The sequence below is a fragment of the Pocillopora verrucosa genome, chromosome 14 (assembly GCF_036669915.1).
Source record: "Pocillopora verrucosa isolate sample1 chromosome 14, ASM3666991v2, whole genome shotgun sequence".
Taxonomy (NCBI): domain Eukaryota; kingdom Metazoa; phylum Cnidaria; class Anthozoa; order Scleractinia; family Pocilloporidae; genus Pocillopora; species Pocillopora verrucosa.
The window spans coordinates 15,268,729-15,291,859 of NC_089325.1; the positions used below are offsets into that span (position 1 = coordinate 15,268,729).

The following is a 23,131-nucleotide window of genomic DNA, read 5'->3' on the forward strand; positions in this document are numbered from 1 at the left end:
GCTGGAAATAAGCTTTGCTCAATATATAAACAATTTGACAGTCTAGAACATTCCACAGCGTCAGTATGAATGAGCACAGGACCAATCACAACTCGGTAAACAACGGAACATTCTGTAAAACACCTCTCCGGCTACAGATGTCTAACGCACAAAATCTTTAATTACACCGGCAAGGTTTAGTTAAGTTGTTCTATGAACAAAAGTGAAAAAGTCTTGTCGAACAAACTTGGGAAGAAAACTTAACGAGGCCATGGTACTCCTCCGCAATATTCCTAACACGTGTCCTTGTCTTGTCCTCTTCGTTAGCCAATTTCGTCCGCATTGTAAACATAACGAGATCAAAGAACGGATGCAAGTGGACATCAATTAGTTTTCAATTGATCGAATTTGTCTGTTTTTTAAGGCCCCGTCCAATTTCTTGAAAAAAAAAATGGAAACAGAGCTTGCGTCGCTTGTTGTTACTCTTTACCGAAAGCTATCTTTGAGTCTTCACCTCCCTTTCAGTTTTTCTATGATCTTTGTGTCTGAACCAACTATTACTGCTTCTGTTTCTACTCGTTTCCACCGAAGCCGACTTCGATGTACGGCTGGTTCACCTTCATTTGCATTTCCTCGTTTACAAATCTGCTAGCTCAGGCAAACGCTTCTATATAACTAGTAGGGTGAGTGAGCATGCAGTAAACTGACCTTGGAAGATTGAACATTTCTTGACGGGAAATAAACACAAGAACTTTCACGAGAATCTTACAAATGAACAAAAACGAGTTCATTGCCTATGATTTAAGACATTCGACAGCTTATCTTCGGGCACGTGAACTAAAGTTGAAATTCAACTTACAAAGTTCACCAATGAAGGATGTTGTTCGACAACTGGACTCTAATAAATTCAGGTAGCAAATAGTACACATCATGGAGTCCCCCCCATTTCCTTTTCAAGGATATTTTGTTCAAGCTCCAATCATTCAGGTATGCAAACACGCGCAATTCCGAAGAATCTTCGCGAAGTAAATCCTTGCCTGTGTTATATACTCCATCTGTCGGTTCTTCTCAGATTTTCAGCCCGCTGATACGTAAAGAAGAGCAGTGGTTTGAGTCATTACATGAAGGCGCACGGAAGTTCGAAACAGTGACCCGCCACTCTTTAATGACTTCCAGTAAGGTCTACCTTCTATATCAAGAATTCATTCCAGTTACCAAGACGAACCGTGACACCTTGTCATATTTCTGCTGACCGGGCTTGAGTGTGCGTTTGCAACCTGAATAGTAAACCCAAACTAAGAGACCCTTATAGTAAGTTCAATGTACGAAATAAAAATAATGCTCACATGCAATTACTTCTTTCTTTTATTACTTGTCTATGCATTTGTTTCTCTATTTTTAATGGAGTAACAAGTTTTAAGCAAGTTCCTTTTTTTACTGAAAAAAAAAATAGAAAAAATACTGAAAGGAACCTCATCTACCTTAAGCTTACGAGCTAAAAATTTTAATTCTAGTTAAAAACCAGTTTTGAATTTCATTCCTGACTCTTCAAGACGTTCGTAACAAAGCTTATTTTGCTTTTTTTCTGACCTTCTCAGGGAATCAATAAACTGGCCAACCTACGAGGACTAAATCCAGAGACTTTTATGTTAAATTCCATACGGTAGTCATGCAACACAAAGACTATTTTAAAGGCCGTATTTTGAAATAAGGAGACCTGACAAGGCAAGATGGAATACAGGAGTTGTCTATGAATGACCTTTGGGCTACTGGGATTGGAAATTGGAAACAAAACAAAAGAATGGGGCTGGGATCGACATAAAAAAGCCTAGAAGTTTAATATAGGCAAAGTATGGGTGAGGAAATGGAATTTAGAACTCACCCCTTTTTTTAAGGACCTTCCTTTCATCGTGCCTGAGCGGAATTGTGTTAGTTTTTAAAACTAGACACATTTAGCTACCTCTCTCTGAGCGATACTGGGATTGTAAATTAGAAACAAAACAAAAGAATGGGGCTGGGATCAACATAAAAAAGCCTAGAAGTTTAATTAGGCAAAGTCTGGGTGAATAAATGGTATTTAGAACTCACCCCTTTTTTTAAGGACCTTCGTTTCATCGTGCCTGAGCAGACTTGTGTTAGTTTTTAAAACTAGACACATTTAGCTACCTCTTTCTGAGCGAAAGTTCCCGCTGTCGGCTCAAAAAGGGTCACATTTTTCAAAACTCAAAAAAGTCTTGTTACAGTCTAAGGCACCTCTGTTTCGAGGCTGCAAGTGATACCGCATCTAATTCTGTTTAATCGTTACTTTCTACTTTCTAGGGTTATCACTACTTGCTCTCGGATCCACATAGCGCGGCTATCCGCTTGCTTTTCGACGTCGTCCTTCTCGTTTTAGATCATCATGACAACCACAGCCAACAGTAAACAAACGAGGAAACTGCTTCCCGCGGTCAGGTCCCCAGCGCTTGGATCAATGGAGCTTGGAGTTGTTGGTTTCAATGATTCGTCTATCAAACAGGATGTTTTAATGTAACATATAATTTTTTCCTTAGCACAATTTAACATATAATTTACGCAAGTGAAGCGTAAATGTGTAAAAGTGTAAGTCAGTTTACTTTTGAATGACCGTTTCACAGTCAAGTACTGATTCCGTGACAGAAGATGCAAAACTTCAAACAAACTGGAATAAATATCTTCACGTTTCAATCTGACTTAAATTTTGTTAAACAAGAAGTTGTTAAGCGCGGCTAACAGAGGCTTTCAACAGAATCTAAAAGAGATGAGACATACCATAAACAGTATAAAGCGTTTGCATTCCACCGACCATGTGATCGTTCACGTGACAATGAAGCAACCAGACGCCTACACTATCAGGAATCATCTCCACGGTAGCAAAGACTCCTGGAAAGAGATCGTAAACATCTTCGCGGTGATAGCCTACATGTTTCTGTTGAAAAATATTTGAATTGGTAAAATTTGAAGAAATGTTCGTAAGAAGAAGAGTTTCCTTAGAAAAGTGTCCTCTTCCAAAAATTTACATGCCAATTGATGAACAAGGAGACTATTCAAAGGCTAAATTTGCTTATGAGTCAAACACGTTTTTCATCTGTCACGTGAGTGCAGGGTTATCAGTAACGTTTTCCATAAGTGGCTGCAGGTGGTGTAATACGCGGCTGTTCCCAGAAAAGGTGCCGTGAGGCCCCTTTCCTATATGGAGGTTTGGAAGCGTGCTCCCCAAGAAAAGTCGGAAACCTCGGGAATGTAATTTCTAGTATTGTGGGTATAAAAAAAGAGTGCTGGTTGCTCAACAGGTGGTAGTAAAAGGTCTTAAGATGGTAGAAATCTGGTAACCAGATTTAGTCGAAAACTCTGGTGTGGGTCAGAGAAGAAGGACTAAATCTGAGTTCCCCACTAATGCGAATGAGCTCTACTTTACAATTTTTTTTCTAGCAAGAGCCGTTGAAGGAAACAGCACAGAAATTTTACTTAACAAGAGAACCTATACGTCAAAACTTGTTAGAGCTATAGTTAGTGAAGCGCACCGGTTATGGAACCCAGCAGAATTCTTTGCTGTCTTTGTCAGGTGTTTTGGAATTGATCGCGCAAAATATTCGATAGCATTCCAATCATGTTAAAATGGCTGAGAAATGGAAACATCAAATTGATTAACTAATTTCTAATTGTATGAATGAAAAAAAACCGAAAAGGGTCTAGAGGCTACCGACATAAACCTCAACACCGTTGTGATTTTGGTTTTCGCTTGCAATTGCCAGAACCATTCAGCTCTATAAACCATGCTTAGACCTACATTTAAACAAGAATATAGGTGGCTACTATTATCTTTAGGCCAGGATATATCAGTTATTTTGGTATAAATTTCATGGTCACTTACACGTAAAAATGTTTGACCGTGGAAATGGACTGTATGCATGTCGACCTCGTTACCCATACCAAGTAGGTACCAGTCCACTTTCTCATTCTGATACATCTTAAAACCGTCCGCGTTGGCAAACACAAAACCATTCACCCCGTGCATCTTGTTACTCTCCTGGAAATCCTCGTTATCTTTGAGCTGATCTTTGTTTCCGGGATTCTTGCAATATGTGTCAATGTTTTCGTCCAAATACCAACTCTCGTTTTCATCAAGGACGGTGAACAACAACGCAAACTCGTGATCTACATCGCTTCTGGAATTTGTTGCTGTTAACGTGTCCTGAATTTTTTTTCCCAAAAAAACAATAGTCGTTTGATCAAAGTTAAAACTGAGTGGAATTTCCCCCTTGTTACCTAAACACTAGCAAAGATATGAATGATACGCCCCTATTTGAGAAAGAAAACATGGTCAACTAAGAGAGGCCTTCGAGGTCTTAATGACCCGACAGCTCAGTAGTTCAGTTTGTGAAGTGTTGTACCGTTTGCACGCTACTTGCCCAAACATCAGCAGCGAATACAAAATAACTAAAGGACAAATTTGAACGAAAATGCATGTACATAGATTAGTCGGGCCAAAAGTTGGCGCGATTCTGTAGATTTGCATACCATTTTAACCCCTCACCACCACCCCCCCTCCTTTCCGTCCCTATTTTTTTTAAGATTGACAGAGTTCTATGCGAAGAATAATGGCCAAACTTACCTTTTTGCATATGACCAGCGGTCCCACCAATCCACTGTTTGTGTCCTTTATAGGATCGACGTCAGAGTAATAAGCCCATGTGACACAGGTTGGACCATTTGGTCCAGGGCCCGCGCGTTCAGGAACTTGCCATTTGTAGATGAAGATTTTGCCGGGATTAATTGCGTTGTCGATTTTGTCACCTGGTGATGTCTCATCGTCATAATTTGAACCCTCGTTTTTTTTCCTGCGAGAAACCAAGGTTCATGAAAGAAATTAAATTTACATGCCATCTGATTTCTCAGTTACCCTAAAGAAAAAAATCCGGTCAAGGCTAGAACCCGGGACTTCTCGAACTGAAATGCGGCGTACTAATACTACTTCCCCTCAACAACTTCAGCACAAGCCAGTGTTTTGACTTACGTGTAATACAGTCCATGTGGATGCATGGAGAACTTTCTGCTGGCCATATTCTTAAAGGTCACCTCGATTGTGTCTCCAACTTCGGCGTGTAACATGGGACCCAGTACCCCGAGGTGCTTCTCAGCCTCGGTCCTCGTTTTCTGTCGGGTAAACTGGGCACTGGTGTATTCGCGGTATAAAACTTTCTTGTACTTACGGCCAATTCGATCGGCGCTATTGACAGTGAATGTAGCAGCCTCTCTGTGGACAACGGGAGAAAAACATATGGCCATACAAAACACTGCTCATAGGAGTTATATAAAACTGAAATGTAGAAAAACCACCTATTTTCACGTTCCATCTCCTCTTTGTATTTAACCTCCTAACCCCACAGATTCGTTTAGTTTTTCCTCATTAAAGCAGCGATAAATTGGGCGGTGTTACATGAATCCATTGGCATTCGCTAGATGTTTTAAGTATCTAATTTCATCACCACTTTGCTGGTGAATGTACTGAATTTGCGGGGAGAAGATGAATGTTAATCGCTTTGGGAGTTTCAAGATATACACTGAACTGATATAATAAAATACGCGTCATGAGGTCAAATATCAGTTGTTTACCTTTTTAACGGTGTTTGGGATAGAAAGATACTCTATAAGGCACAAGCTATCAAACTAAAATAAAACTGTGCCTCTAAACTTAACCTATAAAATCAAAGTGGGCAGTCAGGATAGAAATTGGCGAAAGACCCCCAGTCGTATTTTAAAGTGATTTCGACCTTGTTGAGAATAGATCCATCTCTAGCGTCGAGAGTAAAAAATCAGATTAGTGACAAAAAAGGCCACAACGAAAAAGCGGATAGAATCCGTGAGGTTGCGCTCATCTGGGACCTAGAGAGGAGGGTTTAATGATTACTGTGTTGCGTGACAAGCGCAACAGGTAACACTGTACAGTGCACTACATGACAGCGTATACTAACTCGCTATCTTTCAGCGGTTTCCCTTCCAACACGTCTCTTCCAGTAGGCGCGTAGTCCCACTCCTCCTCAACTGCTGCCACATAGTAACGTCGAACAGTCCCAGGAGGCTTTGTGGTGGGCACTTTACCGCAAGGTTTCACCTTATATTTCGCCTGCATGCCAGCTGAATAGTGGTCGTTGGTCCTACAAACTATCGCCCATTCTCCTGGGTTATCAGGAGTCATTTGTAGTGTAGAAAACACCCCTTGAAAAAGAACAAAAAAACTTGCACCATACTCCCGGTCGCGAACCCTTTCAAATTTGTGAATATCGTTTCCCATTTAAACATAAAATCCGATCTACTAAGTTAAAAAAAGGTTTGGTAACTTTCTCTCATCCTTCCACCGCCTCGATTAGTTGCGTTTATGCGGAGAAAAGTATTTTACAATTGGCGGAAATCGATTCTTTTTTTAATTTATTTCATTCTGACTGTTGTTGATTGTTTCCAAAATTCTCCGCACAGTAAAAGAAATTCGTTCAGCGAGGATTAGTAAAGAAAAAAAGACAGTAAAGGAAAACTAAAGCAAGTACGTCGACTAGTGCATAAACGAGAGGAGATTGGTGAAGACCTCTTACGACCTCTCACCTCAGTTCCATTCTTCGCCCCACAGATATTTTGCTGGGGGCAAAAACTAACCGATACTCCGCGGGGGGTGGGTGGGTATAACAAAGAAATCTGCTCACGTCGAGGTGTGGCAAGGTTAAAACCAAACATATAGAAGGCACCTAAATTGCAGATAGAAACCAACTTCACAAGTAAACACCGATTTATCACAGTTTGGTTTCATCGTTTTCCGTGCCCACTGCAGAAAATTAAACTAAAAGAAAGCAGACGGGCATCGCTTTCCTTCTTTCTCTCTGCTTCATTACCTGGCAGGAGGCTGACTGTATCCTTCATCTGACCGTTTTCAGAAAAAGTATTTCCGTAAAAGTAAGCTGTGTGCATGTCTACTTCATTTCCGAGGCCGATCAAGTGCCAAGACACTTTGTCCCCAAGACAGACTTCTAGATCAGGAAGGTTAGCGTATAGATATCCATTGATACCATGCATCAGGTTGCTTTCAAGGTAATCTTCATCCTCTGCAAGAGCCAAGCAGAATATATAATTTGAGATGAGGAATTCCGACGAGCCACATTTAAAAGCTATCAAATTCGGGCAGAAAAGCTGCATGAATTCATGTCCGTCTACTTATCTGCCTCACTGCTAGTCTACTGCTGGTTTTTTCCTCCCTTTTTGACTGCCCGCCTATTTTTCTGTCTATCTGTGATTCCGTCTGCTTGTTTGTCTAGATCTCCCTGTAGTGTTTGTTTTATTGTTGGTGCGTGTTCTACATAATGGCCCGGGAAGCCTTTCCAGTCTGAGAGACGCAGACTTTGGGACAGATCGAAAATATTATAACTTGAACTATGTTATAGAATTTTACGCTGCCATTATGTTCACGGAATAGGAAGTCTAAACAAACATTGCGAAAAGAAAGAAAGCAAAAGAAAATAAAAAGAATCACTTATGTCCGAAGCAATCAACCCTAAGACCACTGATATCGATGAGGATCTCAGTCAATTACTGACGATCTCGGCGAATAACTAAAGATTAAAAGCGACCACAACTAGCGATTGATCATCGCTGTCAATCAAGGTCGATATTGGAAGATAACTGACGTCATTGACGATCAAAGTCGATCAGTAACGAGCTCTGACGATCACTGACGATTCTCGGTGATCCTCCGACTATAATATTCTCCGTACCATCGTTAATTTTGCTAGGATCATTCGCTCTCTTCTTGTTCTCCTCATGATACCAAGAGGCGCTTTCGTCAGTTACAGTAAACAGCAGCACGAATTCATGGTCGATGTTCTTTTGTGTGTTGTCGTCCTTCAATGATCCGTTTTTACAAGTCAGCAGTGGACCAAAAAGACCTTGAAAGCAACAACAACAAATCAATATTTACTAACAAATCAAAAATGTTTTAAAGAGTCTAATTCCAAGTGATCCCTGAAAATTAAACAATTTATCATTAAGTATTATCAACTGGGTTGATAACGTAAATTGGCCACCGTAAAGAGTTTAAAAGCTGACGTTTCGAGGTTAGCCCTTCGTCTATCGCTCTGACTAAGGGCTAACGCCCGAAACATCAGCTTTAAAACTCTTTACGGTGGCCAATTTACGCTATCAACTCAGTTGACAATACTTAATTACCCTGTTATACTCTCCCACCGACGCAGCACCACATTATATTTAGAAACTTACCCCCTTTATTCATTGACTCATTTGTAGACACGTTCGTCTTCAAAATTTCTAAAACACAGTTGACGTTCATTTTCAGTTTACCTAAGTTCCAGGGTACTCAATACACACTCACCAGAATAAGTGTCTTTAACTGGATCCACACTGGAATAGTACAACCACGTGATGCACTGAGAGTCACTCATACTTGGACCCACTTCCTTGGGCACAGTCCACCGGTAAGTATACTTCTGACCTGGTCGCACAATATCGTCCGCCTTTTGAGCCCCGGATGTTCTATCTTGGTACAAGGCTCCCTCATTTGACTTGTTGAAGAAAACTCCATGCGGCTGAATACTGTAGTTGTGATTTGCCTATCCAAAGAGCAAAACTAACTAAGAAACAATGGCGAAAGGTAGGTAAACATTACAATTCTTTTTTCTCTCAATGCGGGACAAAAAAACTTGGGAAGACTCAGGGTTTTATTCCATCATAGAGAAATTTTTCCTCAACCCACAGATGATTCGCGCAGACGAGGGTCGAGAGAAAGCTGGGGGGTAATGGCCCACGAACACATTGCAAGACGTCTTCGTTCGCGAACACTACTCGAGATCACATTTTTCCTATGTAACGTTTATCCTGTGACTTGAGGTAGGGGTTTTTTTTCGGGTGGGGGAAGGATGGGATTTACCCTACTTGAAGCACTATGCAATTGAGCCTTTCCTTCATTGGGCTCTGTGATTATTCAATCAACAAAACCTGCGCCATTCTCTCCACCAATCCAACTTCGACTTGAACTTAATCCAATTGTAACTTGATCTCTTGCACCCTCATTTCAAATTGGCATGGTTTTGGTTTAAAAGCGAAAAGCGTTTAGTTCCCTGAAAGTTGTTAGTTTCGCCACAAAAGTCAAGAAAGGCTTTAGAAAGAAATCACATCCCAGCTTTCTTACATTGTTCTTAAACACGACCTCGATCACATCACCAACTTCTGCCCGGATCACAGGCCCAAGAAACCCGAGATGTTTCGGTTTTTCCTTCTTCACGGAAAAAGTACTGTCGGTATACTCCTCATAGGACGCCTTAGTGTACGTTCCACCGATTCTGTCAACACCTTGAGCAAAGAACACAGCTGAGCCGCTGACAAAAGAACGAAAATGATATGCGTTACTATCAACAGTGGTCGTAGTGGGTCACACAGTTGCTGGAAAAAACAGCTTTACATAAGGAAATAATTAAATGAAAGGGGATAAATATTAGGAGAAGACTGGAAGCTACAGTTGAGTGTAAACAAAAAGTACATTCTTAATAAAGACAAACTCGGAAGAGAGAGAAAACTTTTTCTCAGCTTACATATAAAACAGTAGAACTATTGTAGCCAACTCCTTTGAACAACCTACATGTTTCAGTGCTAAACAGTTCTATGGTATAATTTCATTTGTATGCAACAGTTTCAAGTAAGTACATATGCTATCGTAGATGAATGTATGCATTTCTTGGAACAACGTTCATATTCCAGTGCGAAACAGTTCTATGATATATTTTTATTTGTATGCCACAGTTTCAAGTAAGTATGTACGCCATCCTAGATGTATGAATGCATTTCTTGGAACAACGTTCATATTTCAGTACGAAACAGTTCTATGATGTACTTTCATTTGAATGCCATAGTTTCAAGTAAATATTCTATCGTACGTGTATGTATATATTTAATCAAGGTGTGGAGAACCTTCGGAGATAACATTCATATGAGGATATCTCTTAAAAGACCAATTACTAATCGAGTGTCGAAAGTAATCCGGAAATGAAATGGTTTTGCTTTAGTCCGCTCCCACTCTGTCAATTACTCTTACTTTTTGATTGGTTCAGAAAACTCGCGCCTCCCTCAAGCTCGACCAATCAGGTGCAACACGAAAACCAATTACGATTTGGTCACTCGCCCTTCCCGCGCTTGTTTCTGCCCTAAGCTCTCATTGGCTTCTTATGATATTTTACCTTTGTTCTAATTAGCCACGGTATTTTCTCTGTTTTACGTCAAACGCCATTCAATCGAAAAATCCTATTCACGTATCCCAATAAACTAAAATCTAGTCCCTTTGTTGGTTTAAAGGTAATAAAATCTCTGCCTTTATATAGTGTAAAAAATCCAGTTACGAAAAAAGAGGCTAGAGTCCAAACTCCATAGAAAATATGTATTAAACTTGTTAAATAAACCATCACGTTTTGCTAAAATAAAAACTCCGAAACTTCTTAAAATTCCAAATAAAGGAGTAACAGATTTACGCGAACGAAAGCTCAAAAAAAAAAATTACTAGAACTCCGCGAAAACAAGCTAAAAGTACGCGAAAAATGTCGACGTCGGTTTCCCAATGTCAAGGTTAGAGTTCTTTGACGTGATTGGCTAATTTGTGAATTCACGCGCGCCGCGCGTGAATACAAAAAGAATACAAAAGGGGGAGAAGAAGAGAAAATTTGTTACTTGAAATTTGAAAAGGGAAGAGATTTTCTACATATAGGCAGTTTACCTATCGGGCTTAGTCAAACTCTGGCCATCCATGTTGTTCATCCCAGTTGGCCCATAATTCCACGGTACCTCGTTTGCTGCGATGTAGTACCTCCTCGTTTTCCCGCCACGCACCGTTGGCACGTAATCACTCTTACCAGCACACTTCGTGACGTTGTACAAAGCATACATACCAGCGTTATAATGATCGTTGACGAGGCAATTCAACATCCACGTTCCGGGATTCAGTGCCTTCATAGTTGCCGTCACGAAAGTTGCTGGAAGAAGAGAAGCTACATCTTTGCGATGACCATCGATAATGAACGACTGTCCGTGAAAGTAAGCTGCATTTGTGAAAAAAATAATAAACATTAAACAAGAGCCAGGGACAAGCAGGAGAGGCTCTATACCCAAAAAGTGTGGGTCCCAGTCCTAGCCGGGTTTTGGTGTCAGTTGACACTTAATATGGTGAAACCTTATTGTCGTATCAGTCCATTGATGCGACCAAAGCTTCCAGCGGTTTCTGTAGTTTGGAGCGACTAAGAAGTCTAAGAATACTAGTCTATCACAGGTTCCCCAAGGGTTTCAATTGGAGCCGGTTACTGGCGGTCTAAACTCCCTCCCTTCCATAAGACCTCGTCGTCTCTTAAGCCTGCGAGCGAGCAGGAGCCCAGAACGCTGGAAATAACACTTCAGTGCTTTTAGATTTCAATTTGTTTGTGAATGAGCATGTTCCCCGACCCCTCTCCTTTTCCGGGCACACCCTCCATCCCCACTTACACAATCGACAGCCGTTTATGGAAAAAGTTACTGAAAACCCTGGTGACTCCCCTCCCCCACTCACGTAATTCGTCAGGTTCCCCATCTTGTAAATACCGATTTCATCATACTCCTGATTTGAGAAAAGCGATAAAAAGCGAGTTTTTTTGCCAAAGAAGTAACAAAAAGTCCCACGAGGGCTCGAAAGAGAACGCTGTTTAGTAGGCGAACCATCAAGTGGAGGGGGCCAGCAAAATTCTTTCGACGTCTTAACATAAACATTACTCGAGTGTAGACAAGGTTCGAACCCTTTTACTTAAGCTTCTTGACAAACTCACCAGTGTGAATGTCCACTTCATTTCCAATACCAGCCAAGTGCCATTTGACAGAATCTCCCAGACAAATCTCCAGGCCGGGCAGATTTCCGTAGAAGTAACCGTTAATGGCATGCATCTTGTTACTCTCTTGAAAATCTTCGTCCTCTGTTTTCACTCCCGAAGATTCATTACAAAACTCGTCGATGTTCTTCTGAAGAAGCCAACTTTCATTTTCATCCAGCACCGTGAAAAGACCAACGAACTCCTTGTCTACTCCTTTGGGTCCATCGTCAGATAAAGCTCCCTTCTTACAAGTCAACATGATTCCTGAAATAATTAAAGTAACAATCCCACGCTTTAGCGCAAGATTCATGAAGCGAAGGCCAGCCCAGAACAAAATCGCGACAGTTTTGTACCTGCTATCCACAATCAACCCACGTCTTTTCAATTTGACGGGGCGAGATCACTAAAGCGGAAATATCGATAGGTGAATAAACTAACAAATGAGTAATCAAACAAAATTTAAAGGAAAAATACGGTCATCGCATAGAGAGGCATGCAACGCGTACTAAAGACAGACAACGACATGAATTGACAAAGTTGAATCAATGCTAGTACTTAGGCAATTGCGCAGCTACCCAACATGAACCTTAGCTTGTTAAAAGTTGAATGTTGTTAGGTTAGGGGAGGGGTAGTTGCGCAGTTGCTAAGATACTGACATTGATCCACAAAGTTAATGAACGAGAAGACATCGTCATCTGACTCACCGTCAAAAATGGTAAAAGACTAGAACATAATCTTCAATAAGTCAGTTCTATATCTCCTACAGTCCTTTCCGCAAACAATTTTGTTTATTTGCTGGAATTGTTTGGTTGTTTCTCTCGCTAGAGCTTTAAGGCCAGACAAAAAGAAGGAGATATTTCCTTGAAAATGTCTTATTGATTGTTTCTAACACTCTTCGACCTAGCTGCTTAGCCATACATTGTACATTGAGCTATTTATCACATAAGATTACCTAGCAGCCCAGTGTTAATGTCCTTGTGAGGCAACACATGCGAATGATAGATCCACGTGAGACAGTCATCGTCGCTGTCTGTTGGCGCGTGAGCATTCGTTAGCTTCCAACTGTATATGTGACTTCCGCCAGGAGGCACGTGATCATCGTTCTTGTCGCTCCCAGTGGTCTTGTCTTCGTATAAAGCACCTTCAGAGTCCTTCCTGTAGAAGACCCCGTGTGGATGCATCGAAAACTTCCTACTAGCGTTATTCTTGAAGTGGATCTCAATCGTGTCTCCTTCCTCGCCCTTCAATATGGGCCCTAGAAAGCCGAGGTATTGTGGGTGGTCCATCTCCGTGTTGTAGGTACCATCTGTGTATTCACGATAGAGTACCTTGTTGTAAACGCTCCCTATTGTGTGAGCACCTCTTGTGGTGAACACGGCGGCATCACTTCATAGTGAAAAAAAAAACACAATGGAGTTTGCTTTTCTGGCAAAACTATAATATCCTCTACCACAGAGATTCTTTATGGTAAGGTAGGCCGTTATTACAATAAGCATCAAAATTAATTTATACATCATGTTTAAGAGTTCATTTTATGAGTTGAATGACACTCCTGTTTCTAACACTATCTTTATCATTGAAAAGACCCCCCCCCCCTCTGCGTGACGGGGCGCATAGGTTTATTCAAAAAGGGCAAAAGAGATGAAATTGAAGTAGTCGGGTGTTGAAAAGGTCAATGTGTCAACAACTTTGTCGCTGATTGTAGGTTCATGTGTGACAAGCCAAGGGGCGGGGGGGAACGGAGGATTTTGCGGGGATCACATGGTTTTCAGGGGGGAATTGAGGGGGGATCAGTCGTCGCCAATTGAATACAGAATGCGGACAAGACAAAATTGAGTACAAATAAGTCGGGATCATAGGAATATCACAGAGCCTTATAAGAGATTCCATCAAATTTATTGCGGCTCAACCAAAATACTCGGACCCACCCCCTACCCCGGTCCCTTAGCTTCTTCAAAATCCTCGGGGAGGGAAGGGGTGAGGGGACAATTCTCGATAGACATGCTAACTTGGGCACCTACAGTTGCCTCAAATTCTCTCAACCCCACTAGTGTTTGGATGAATAGTAAAATAGAGAAGATCGAGATCAGACGAAGAAAGCATGAAAGAATAATGTCTGTTCGATTCACTGAGCGGAACAGAAGCTTTATATAGCTGTTCCATTTTAATTTTCTTGAGGAAAGATCTGTTAATGGTTAAAAATGTCCAAATCCTACTGAACACAGCTACCGTTCATATGCAATTGCAATTATAACAATCGCGATCGATGCTGAGAGAACGCATTCTATGCTTCTTTCGGGATGCAAAAGGAACGAGTTGAGCAATCAACTGCGCCCCGCATTAGCCGGCGAACATATTTGAACGTGTACCAGACACCAAAAATAATCGTATGAGAAAACGAATGGATCTGGGGAAGAAAATGGAAGGTTCGAGAAATTATCACCTTAGTACTAAGCAGGTAGCCAAAAAGTTTGAATTCCAAACTAAATCACCCATAGGGTGTTCATGTATATGTAGCTCAGGGGCAGCCTTCAGAGAAAGGCAAAACAGACGTGGTAAAGGAATACCAACTGAAGATCTCGGGTTTATTCTTGTTTATCCTGGTAGACACGCAGCTGTCCTCCGTGCACACGAACGCGTCACCTCCATCACATGACCTTTTTCACCTTTGCCTTCTCTCCTTTCGTCTAACTTCTCCACGAAAATGGAAAACCCGAACGAATTGCCGTTTGCGTTTCTTACACAAGATTGGGATATCGGGAATCGTTTTGCAAGTACTAGGAGCGCCACTCTTTGTTGTAGCCATCGTGTTAGTGCACTTTGAGACCGAAATCGTATGCGGTCATGGCGTTGAAAACTGTTTTAACTTTGGGAATCAAGGCTTGCTGACGTTCAACAGCGATTTGTGGGCACTAATTTCCCATCAGACGTGGTTTTATTTGACAATCTTGGCGCTTAACTTCCTGAAAATACCCTATCAGATACATCACCGTACGCACGCAGAACTAGTATGATTATTCCATGCTGGAACGCTTCTTGCTATAGTCTTCGCATCTACTATAGCGGTAGCGAAATATCAACTCGCTTGATAAATAATCAAACATATGATACAAAAAAAGAAGTCAATTTTGAGCATGGAAATTTCTTCACGACATTGGAAATTATTAACAACAAAATGCCGAAGCCGAAGTTCGTACAAGGGTAGAGGGTGGTTGACTCAATGTCCAAATTTTCGCGGTTTGTTTACAACAAAAGTCACGTGACACTACACATGATCTCTATATCCTCTGCAATGTAAACGGTTTATATTCCCTTTTAACCGGAAGCAACTGGGTGCGTTTAAGCCTTCGTTTGAGAGGCTCAAAGCACTTCTAGCCGTGCGCACTTCACTCGACTTGCAAGGAAAAGGTCTCACCAAAGATTGCTTGGAGCTGGAAGGACTAAAATGACCCGAAGCATTAAAGAGATTCCCCCCCCAACTGATTCCGTCACGATCCGTCGAACGCTTCATTCGAATAAAAATTTTTCCTTGAAGGGGCACGGGGTTGCATGTTGAACGGAAGGAAAAATGTTGCTTGGAGAAGTGTCATGCTAGTGTTATGCTAAGATTTTGCACAATCAGGAGAAATCTAATCAAAGACGACACCTTGTAATTTTACGCTATTACTGAGTTGTAAAATCACATTTACAGCTCTCTATCGAAATCTTAAATTATAAGAGGAGTTCGATTTGTTATGCGATATCATCGTCACGCAATTTTTTTCACCGTAGATTTGCATATAAAAGAAATTGAAGGTCTCCTTGTGTATGGTATTGAGCTACAGGGAATGAAATGATCGAAGGTGTACGAAAAATCGCAACTTTGAACTCGAATAACACGGCGAATACCACGTGTAATTATCATTTCCCACGTCAATTGAACGTGAAATGTGTCATGGATGAGAAATTTCAGGGAAGGGAATTATTGCACCGCGAGCGGTGTTATAAATCGCTTCTCAGGAAAATATCTTACAACATTAGTAATAGCCTGATCATGATCATGATATGAGGCGGAAGCTTGCATGTTACTGCTCTCGGAATCTAACCGCGTGCGTTCACGTAAAATTAAAGAAAATACCGTAATCACCTATCTTCGTCAAGCTTCAACCCTTTCACGTTATTGTAGCCACTCGGAGCATAGTTCCACCTTCTTTCAACTGCTGCGATGTAGTGTTTCCTGATCATGGACGAAACGAGGTTCATGTGTAGAGAAACTGCACAAAATACCAACCAGATGAACGCTGTATTTGACTTCGCTAACTTCATAGCTCGTCGACTTCGTCTACGTTACTCAAAATATGTTAGTTCCGAGTGACTTGCCGCTGAAAAGTCGTTCAATCTGATCGAATTGACCTCAACGAAGAGAGACTCAGTCTGGCGTCTGAAGAGAACTGGCAATCCGGTTTAACTCGTAAATTCTGTGATCAAGTTTCCCAGCGTGCTGTTGTTTGGTGGAAAATCAAACGAGACATGACAAACGACATCTGATGTAGCCCAACCCCGGAAATACAAACAGTGGGTTTAGCTGTCAATCTCTTCAATTCTTACATTTAGTAGCCTTTTCACTTTAACAGTGATTTCTTTTGAATAATGTGTTTTATTGACGCTTGAGTAATTTCTTCGCTTGGTCAGATTGTTTTAAACACCAAACAAAGAAATACCCGCATAGCTAACACCGCTCAAGAAAAATACGGGCATTAGTTTATTTAAATTTGAGGTTCTGAGGTTGTCTGCGGAAAATTGTAGCTTTGAAATATGAGTTCGATTCAAAATGAATGTGACATGGTTTTATTTTATTTGTTTAATTTTTTTTATTAAGAAACCAAGCTTCTCGTTGTCAAAGTAGCTGTTCTTACCACCAGCACAACCATCAGCGAAACCAAAAAAACTATTGTGGTTTCTGGTGAACTAATGGATCACCTTGTCATGTGATACACTTTTCACCCCGCTAAACAGGACCAGAATATGCGTGCTAAAGGCCGCGCACTGATGCATAAAGAGGTCTCCGACCCACCTCCCGCAATAAGTACCAGTAATAGCGAGAAGTCGCGCGTGTCTTCTCGCGTGCGCCTTGATCCTATCCCATCATACTGGTGTTGTCCCCATTATGTCGGCATAATTTTGAGAATAATGGTGGGGCAAAAAGTCAAGCGTTATATCGAATAATAGTGCAAAAATATATATAAAAAAATACTGCACTGCATATTGCCTGTTTCGATTGACGCTCGTAATAAACGTTTTAAAACTCGTCTACCTTTGTCTATTCCTCTATTTATTTAATCTATTTTTATATTAATCATATTCGATCATCGCAGCATGATTATGAAATTTTCTAAACATAAAGAATTAGTACAACATTGTGAAACATGGAACATGATGTGGATAACCCTCCCTTACACTTTTCTGATTCGGCGACAACTAGGTTGTCCGTCCGCCTAGCTCGCAAATTGACAACACTTCAAAATTTCGTCATGAAATTTGGAAGTAAGCCACCCCCCATTGCCAAACTATGAACAAAACAAAGCTTTTCGAAGAATGGATCAATTCGTTTGGTTTCTATCTGCCATTGAAAAGATATGCGTACTTGAAAATTCCTTCTCCTTTCCCAGTCCCGCTTTTGTTGCCTTTCTGAAGCGGTTCTTTGCAGTGAAAGCGTACAGCGTACAAATAAGGCAGAGTAGTCCCGGATCCTAGTGTCCGGTGTCTAAATTGTGCCCTCCATATGACTTCCGATATACCAAAAATATGGCGCTGTCATCAACGACGAACTCGACCGTCACTTCTACCACTGAAACTGGTGAGATTTCCTTTAGATTACTCTTTCCTTCTTAAATGTGAGATGTTATTATCTTTGTTATTTTTTTAGTACTTTCGACGTTACACGCAATGGCTACTACCGACCACACTGATGAGGATAACAGAGATTTTTATACTGGCCTCGGATTAGCGATCAGTTCTAGCGTTTTCATCGGGACCAGTTTTATCATCAAGAAGAAAGGCCTGCTTAAAGTGCAAGATAGCTCAGGGACGAGAGCAGGTGAGGATTCATTGAGGTATGCGTCGCTTCATCAGTTTGCGGTGTGCTACACGTAATGAATGCTTTCGATTTGCAGGACATACACATGAATTTTTAAGTACAAGAAGCGTGATCATGAAGCTTACCATCGATATTAGCGGATGAGCTGAAATGTTATGAATTTGAATTAATGTATCTGTTATTTTGTTTCTGTGTTTAAGGTCAGGGCGGCTACGCTTATCTAAAGGAATGGTTGTGGTGGTCAGGATTGATTACAAGTGAGAAGGAATTTTTTATTTTAAATGAACTAGTGTACTGCATGAATTGACACCATTCTTCCCTCTTCAGCACAGCGCAAATATCATAAAGAATAGAGTGGCAGATGTTTTGTTTTTCCGTCTCCGAAGGAACGGCAGTAATAATCTTTTCGACTCTCTACTTGTCACTTGGCATATATTGTTCGGATAGTTCTCTCTTTATATTATTTAGAGACATGTTTTGCGTCTATTTAAAACTGTTATGCGAGAAATATACTAACAACAGTTTCGGTTAATAACTGGAAGGTGTCACTCAATTTTAAGCTAAATTGGTAATCGTATTTTTACCAATTTCACTGAGTCCTTAGACACTTGAAATTGTATATACCTGAGTTAATGTAAAATTTCAACATCATCAGTTGTAGTAATCATGAACTTCAATAATTGTCGAGTAAGCGTTAATTTCCTTATCTGTAGAGTTGTGCTTACAATTAACCACAGCTAATATGTAGAGTAACTTTTCTTTATGTTTCCAAAGTCATCCAGGATTTCCCTTGTTTGACTTTGCCTGTGGTCTAGAAAAACTTGGAAAAACAAAGGCCAATCTGGACCAGATCATAAAATAATATAATAGGCCTCTCTTCATTCATTTCATTGTTTCCACGTTGAGTTCTCATTTGGCTTTTTCTGATACACATATACTGACCATTGTGAACACTCTGATAAAGTTTTACAACAGCCATTTTAGAAGAGTGCTGTTTACATTTCAGTCAATCAGAGCTTAGATTATCTAGCCGCATGCCAATTCAGCAGGATGTGCAAGAGGAATTATAGTAGAAAGAAGACTTAGTCAAAACATGTGGCTTTTTTTCTTTTCTTAGAATAAACACAGCATTTTTTTTTTCAGTGGTTGTTGGTGAAATTGCCAACTTCACAGCATATGCCTTTGCCCCAGCAATTCTTGTCACTCCATTGGGATCTCTTAGTGTGTTAGTGAGGTAGGTTCACATTGATAGTGAAGGCCAATTTCTGCTTATTATCTCATATCATCTGTGGGTAAACTGTCTAGGAATATCCCAAAGTAACCCTTTGATCCCAAAGAATGACTAGCATCAAATTTCTCCTCACAACATCACCCCTAAATCACACGACAAGGTCATGGGAATGAAGGAAATAATCACCAACTGAAGAAGCTCTTGATTATAAAACAAATTCTTCATGTCAACATCGTAAGAGAAGTGTAGAGAATAGTATGGAGAATGTACATACTGATGTCAGGGTACAAAGGATTAAGGACAAATCTTCTGGTTTGTGTACTAAATCTCCTGGCTTTTCTCTGAGTTTATCAAGTCAAGAACTGATCTCCTGTTCTTCCAGACAGTTTGCTTAAATCTCTTGGTTGAAAGTTGATTTTTAAAAGAAGGAGATTCTGATAAAGTTATCAGTGTCAATCAAAACAGAGATACAGTACTTGTGTTTTTGCAATTTTCTAGAATCTGATTGTGTCAAGGAAAAAAAGTTAATGAGCTTGTTGTTCTGAAGTGTGTTCACTTGTTCTTATTTCACAATCATGTTACTGGTCTTAGCACAATCAACAGTAGCAACTGTCCATTTGTTTGTTTGGTGTTCATGGTTCTCTGAGTTTTACTGACCCAAACCCTAAGCAGAGTGTTCTTTCTTGCAGTGCAATGCTAGCTTCTTATTTTCTGAAGGAGAAACAAAATCTTCATGTTAAAATTGGCTGTTTCCTGTCAATCATTGGATCCATTGTACTAGTCATTCATGCACCACAGGAAGAGGAAGTAAAGAGTATGGATACTTTGGAACCAAAACTTACATCACCAGGTGTTTATTTTTTTTTTTATGACAAATGTTAATCCTTTCACCCTAAGATCTCAGAATAAATTTTTTTAACTGTCTGCCACAATGGGAGACATGGTGGCCAAATGATTAGTGCTCTAAACTCTGGGCTTAGAAGTCTGGGTCAAGACCTGGTTGGGTTGGGTCTGTGTGGTGTTTCTTGGGCAAAACACTTAACTCTCACTCTACCCTCCTTACTCAGGAGTAGAAATTACTCACAACAAATTGTCAGGGTAGCCTGATAAAATGCAAGGGGGTAATCTAGCAATGGGCTAGTATCCCTTGTAAAGGGGAGTAGTGATGCTCCTAGTTGCTTCATGCTAAGGAAGCAGGATAACCTCTGGCTGAGCAGGCCACTTTGCTTGAGTAGAAACCACTACCTATCATTTGTTATAATTTCAGCTTGGAAAATTTTGTCATCATTGCTTAATCAATCAATGTTTCTTACTAACTTTGTGTAAGTTGAATGGGTGGGAGTTCATGGCTGGGTTGCAGAGAAGTGCCTGCTTGGTTGGCTCAATATAGCAGAAGCCTAGGATACCTGCAGCATCCACCAACCATTTCATCATAGACAGTGGTTTTAACCCTTTAAATCTCAAGATCTAGATGTTAATTCTCCCTTCTGGCTGCTATACATTTCCCTGTAAACTGGTTACAAGAGTTTGGTGTTCAATCACGATGACAACTTCTACCTAATAGGTTTGAATATTCTTATCACTTGTTTTGCTGGAAAATGTTTGGAAATTACAGGGAGAAGTTACATGTTCATCACTTATGGGAGTAAGAGAGTTAATTAAAGATTCTCCTAATTTTAAATATCTGAAATAATTTATTGAGCAGTATTTATTTGTCTCCTTCAGGATTTATCAGTTATGGATTCATAGTTATTGTCTTTGCACTTGTGCTGATATTCTATTATGGACCTCGATATGGCAAAGCAAATGTTATGGTGTATATTGCAATCTGTTCCCTAATTGGATCATTGTCAGTTATGGGATGCAAAGGTCTTGGTATCGTTATCAAGCAGACATTACGTGGAGACAGTCAGCTAACAAATCCAGTCGCGTGGGTATTGTTATTTGCTGTGTTAGCCTGTGTCTTGACACAGATGAACTACTTAAACAAGGCTCTTGACATATTCGACACATCAATGGTTACACCTGTATATTACGTCATGTTTACAACATTAACGATCATTGCTTCAGCCATTTTGTTCCGGGAGTGGGAAGTAATGGGCATAAAGAACACAATAGGTGCAATTTGTGGATTCCTGACAATTGTGTGTGGAGTGTTTCTATTACTTGCATTCAAAAATGTCCACTTCACTTTAAAAGACATTCTGAAGTTAAACTCCCAAGCAAACGGCATTCCTAAAGTGAAATTTTTAAGCAAACAACCTAATGAAGAATCACAAGCAATCCTTATACACAATGACACCAGTATCACTGATGATGAAGAGGAAACTGTGTTTGCCAATAGTATAAATCATTTATGACATTTTTGAGTCAATGATATTTAATTTTATAATAATGATAATGTAAAATTGTTAAGGTAGCTAAAAGGGTGAGTGTTTTCTTGATTAGCGTCATCAATTTATAAGTCACATCTTTTGAAACCCAAGTGGTAAATGTGTAAATAGACAGTTACTTGAATGAGTGTTTTGCACAAAACCACCGTTCATTTTATTTATACAATATTTCTACATTAAGGATTGTCTTATACTGACTTACTCAGTTGACCTAAACCAATATTCAGATAGACAAACACTAGCTTAAACTCTTTTGAGTGATTAACAAATAACTTCTCCCTTCTCACATCATCATGCAGACAGCTGACAAGGATACAGAAAAACTTTCAGCCTCAGTTTGTGTTTACAATATTGCTCAAAAATCTCTCGACTACCATGAGAGGAAATTCAAAGAGAAGTTATAATCAGATATCAATTCAAGGCTTTTAATCTGGCTGCAATTCTATTTCATAACAATACCAAATTTATGTAGCGTCACAGGGTTCTCAATAAGTCAGGGAGTAGAAGGCTAACTGCTGGGAGTAGATTGTTGACAATTTGGGGGCTTCTTCCAGGGGTTCTTGGGCATGCTGCTCATAAAATATATTTGAAAGGTAGTTGCTCTGGAATGCCATTTTGAGCATTCTTTTGAAGGTATGTGCAAAGCAATATGGTAGTTGGCTGGCTAGGAAAACTTGTGCCAGTTGTAGATTGCATAAGTGCTCAACCAGCCGAATGTGTTTTTGGTGAATGCCAAAATGGCTTTTGAGAAAGTTCTCTATTTTTTTTTTTTTTTCGTGAATACTGCCATCTTTTATATGGTGAATTTGTACATTCTCTAGAGAATCTGAAAATGTCCTTAAATTTTAATGTTTGTCCAAAGGTATAGCACTGTGACTGAGGTTTTGTACTACTTGTAGTTTTATAGGAGCAATGAAACATGTTTTGTTTAAATTTCATTTGTTGAATCACATAATTTTTCAGTGCTGTACTTTTTGGTGGTTAATTTCAACCAGTTCTCCCTGCCCAGAAACTCTCTCTCACCCCAACAAGCAATTTTTTTGAAAGATAGTTGACAAAAGGTAAAGTCTGTACTCAAGGGCAAGTGGCCCATCCAGCTGGAGCTTATCCCTGTGTCCATAGCATGATGTGGTCAGGAGTATTACTATTTCCCCCTGAATAGGATACCAATCCATTGCAATGTTTCCTCTCAGTATTTCATCAAGCTTTCCTGACAATTCATGAGTACCCATTTATTATACTTAGGGGGGGAGAGAGACACTACAAAAGTGCAGTGTTTTGTCCATGAAGATAACACAATGACCCAGCCTGGTCTGAAACCGGGCCTCTCAACCCTGACTCCAGCACACTGTGTCTTCCACTGGATAACACTTTATTCACCTTATAAATCATTGCTGGAGAAGAATGCATCAAAAAAATATTGCCAGGGAAAGGAAAAAGAAATACCAAAGGTTGGCTGTGATGCAGATAAAAAGAAAACAAAGTTTTGAGGTTATAATTAGAGATAAAAATTTCAAGTTAAAATGCTATTTACACTGGTCTTTATTGTGAGGTG

General features: G+C 40.1%; 2 protein-coding genes across 2 annotated transcripts; one reads left to right on the forward strand and one right to left on the reverse strand.

The window, feature by feature from the left end:
• Positions 1–1,326: 1,326 nt before the first annotated feature.
• Positions 1,327–16,381, reverse strand: LOC131774732 (hephaestin-like protein). Its single transcript, XM_059090807.2, has 14 exons — positions 16,003–16,381; positions 12,829–13,262; positions 11,835–12,140; positions 10,760–11,081; positions 9,188–9,374; positions 8,372–8,609; positions 7,758–7,928; positions 6,882–7,091; positions 5,973–6,216; positions 5,015–5,254; positions 4,613–4,838; positions 3,872–4,192; positions 2,770–2,926; positions 1,327–2,486 (listed from the first exon to the last, which is right to left on the reverse strand). Exons 1-14 carry the CDS (start codon positions 16,179–16,181, stop codon positions 2,371–2,373), a joined length of 3,351 nt encoding a protein of 1,116 aa, XP_058946790.2. The 5' UTR covers positions 16,182–16,381; the 3' UTR covers positions 1,327–2,370.
• A 1,256-nt stretch (positions 16,382–17,637) lies between these two features.
• LOC131774734 (magnesium transporter NIPA2) lies at positions 17,638–23,123 on the forward strand. The gene is made up of 6 exons (XM_059090810.2): positions 17,638–17,712; positions 17,782–17,952; positions 18,153–18,209; positions 19,096–19,186; positions 19,873–20,033; positions 20,909–23,123. The coding sequence occupies exons 1-6, from the start codon at positions 17,661–17,663 to the stop codon at positions 21,541–21,543; spliced, it is 1,167 nt and encodes a 388-aa protein (XP_058946793.2). The 5' UTR covers positions 17,638–17,660; the 3' UTR covers positions 21,544–23,123.
• The last annotated feature ends 8 nt before the right edge of the window (positions 23,124–23,131 follow it).

Bases quoted from the DNA above. Each gene is read 5' to 3' on its own strand.
- LOC131774734 (XM_059090810.2), top strand. From the start codon at position 17,661: ATGGCGCTGTCATCAACGACGAACTCGACCGTCACTTCTACCACTGAA. The intron at 17,953-18,152 runs GTGAGGATTCAT...TCTGTGTTTAAG, and splicing joins TAGCTCAGGGACGAGAGCAG to GTCAGGGCGGCTACGCTTAT. The intron at 18,210-19,095 runs GTGAGAAGGAAT...TTTTTTTTTCAG, and splicing joins GTGGTCAGGATTGATTACAA to TGGTTGTTGGTGAAATTGCC.
- LOC131774732 (XM_059090807.2), bottom strand. From the start codon at position 16,181: ATGAAGTTAGCGAAGTCAAATACAGCGTTCATCTGGTTGGTATTTTGT. The intron at 13,263-16,002 runs GTGATTACGGTA...TTCACTATGAAG, and splicing joins TTGAAGCTTGACGAAGATAG to TGATGCCGCCGTGTTCACCA. The intron at 2,487-2,769 runs GTATGTCTCATC...CCTGTTTGATAG, and splicing joins AACGCTTTATACTGTTTATG to ACGAATCATTGAAACCAACA.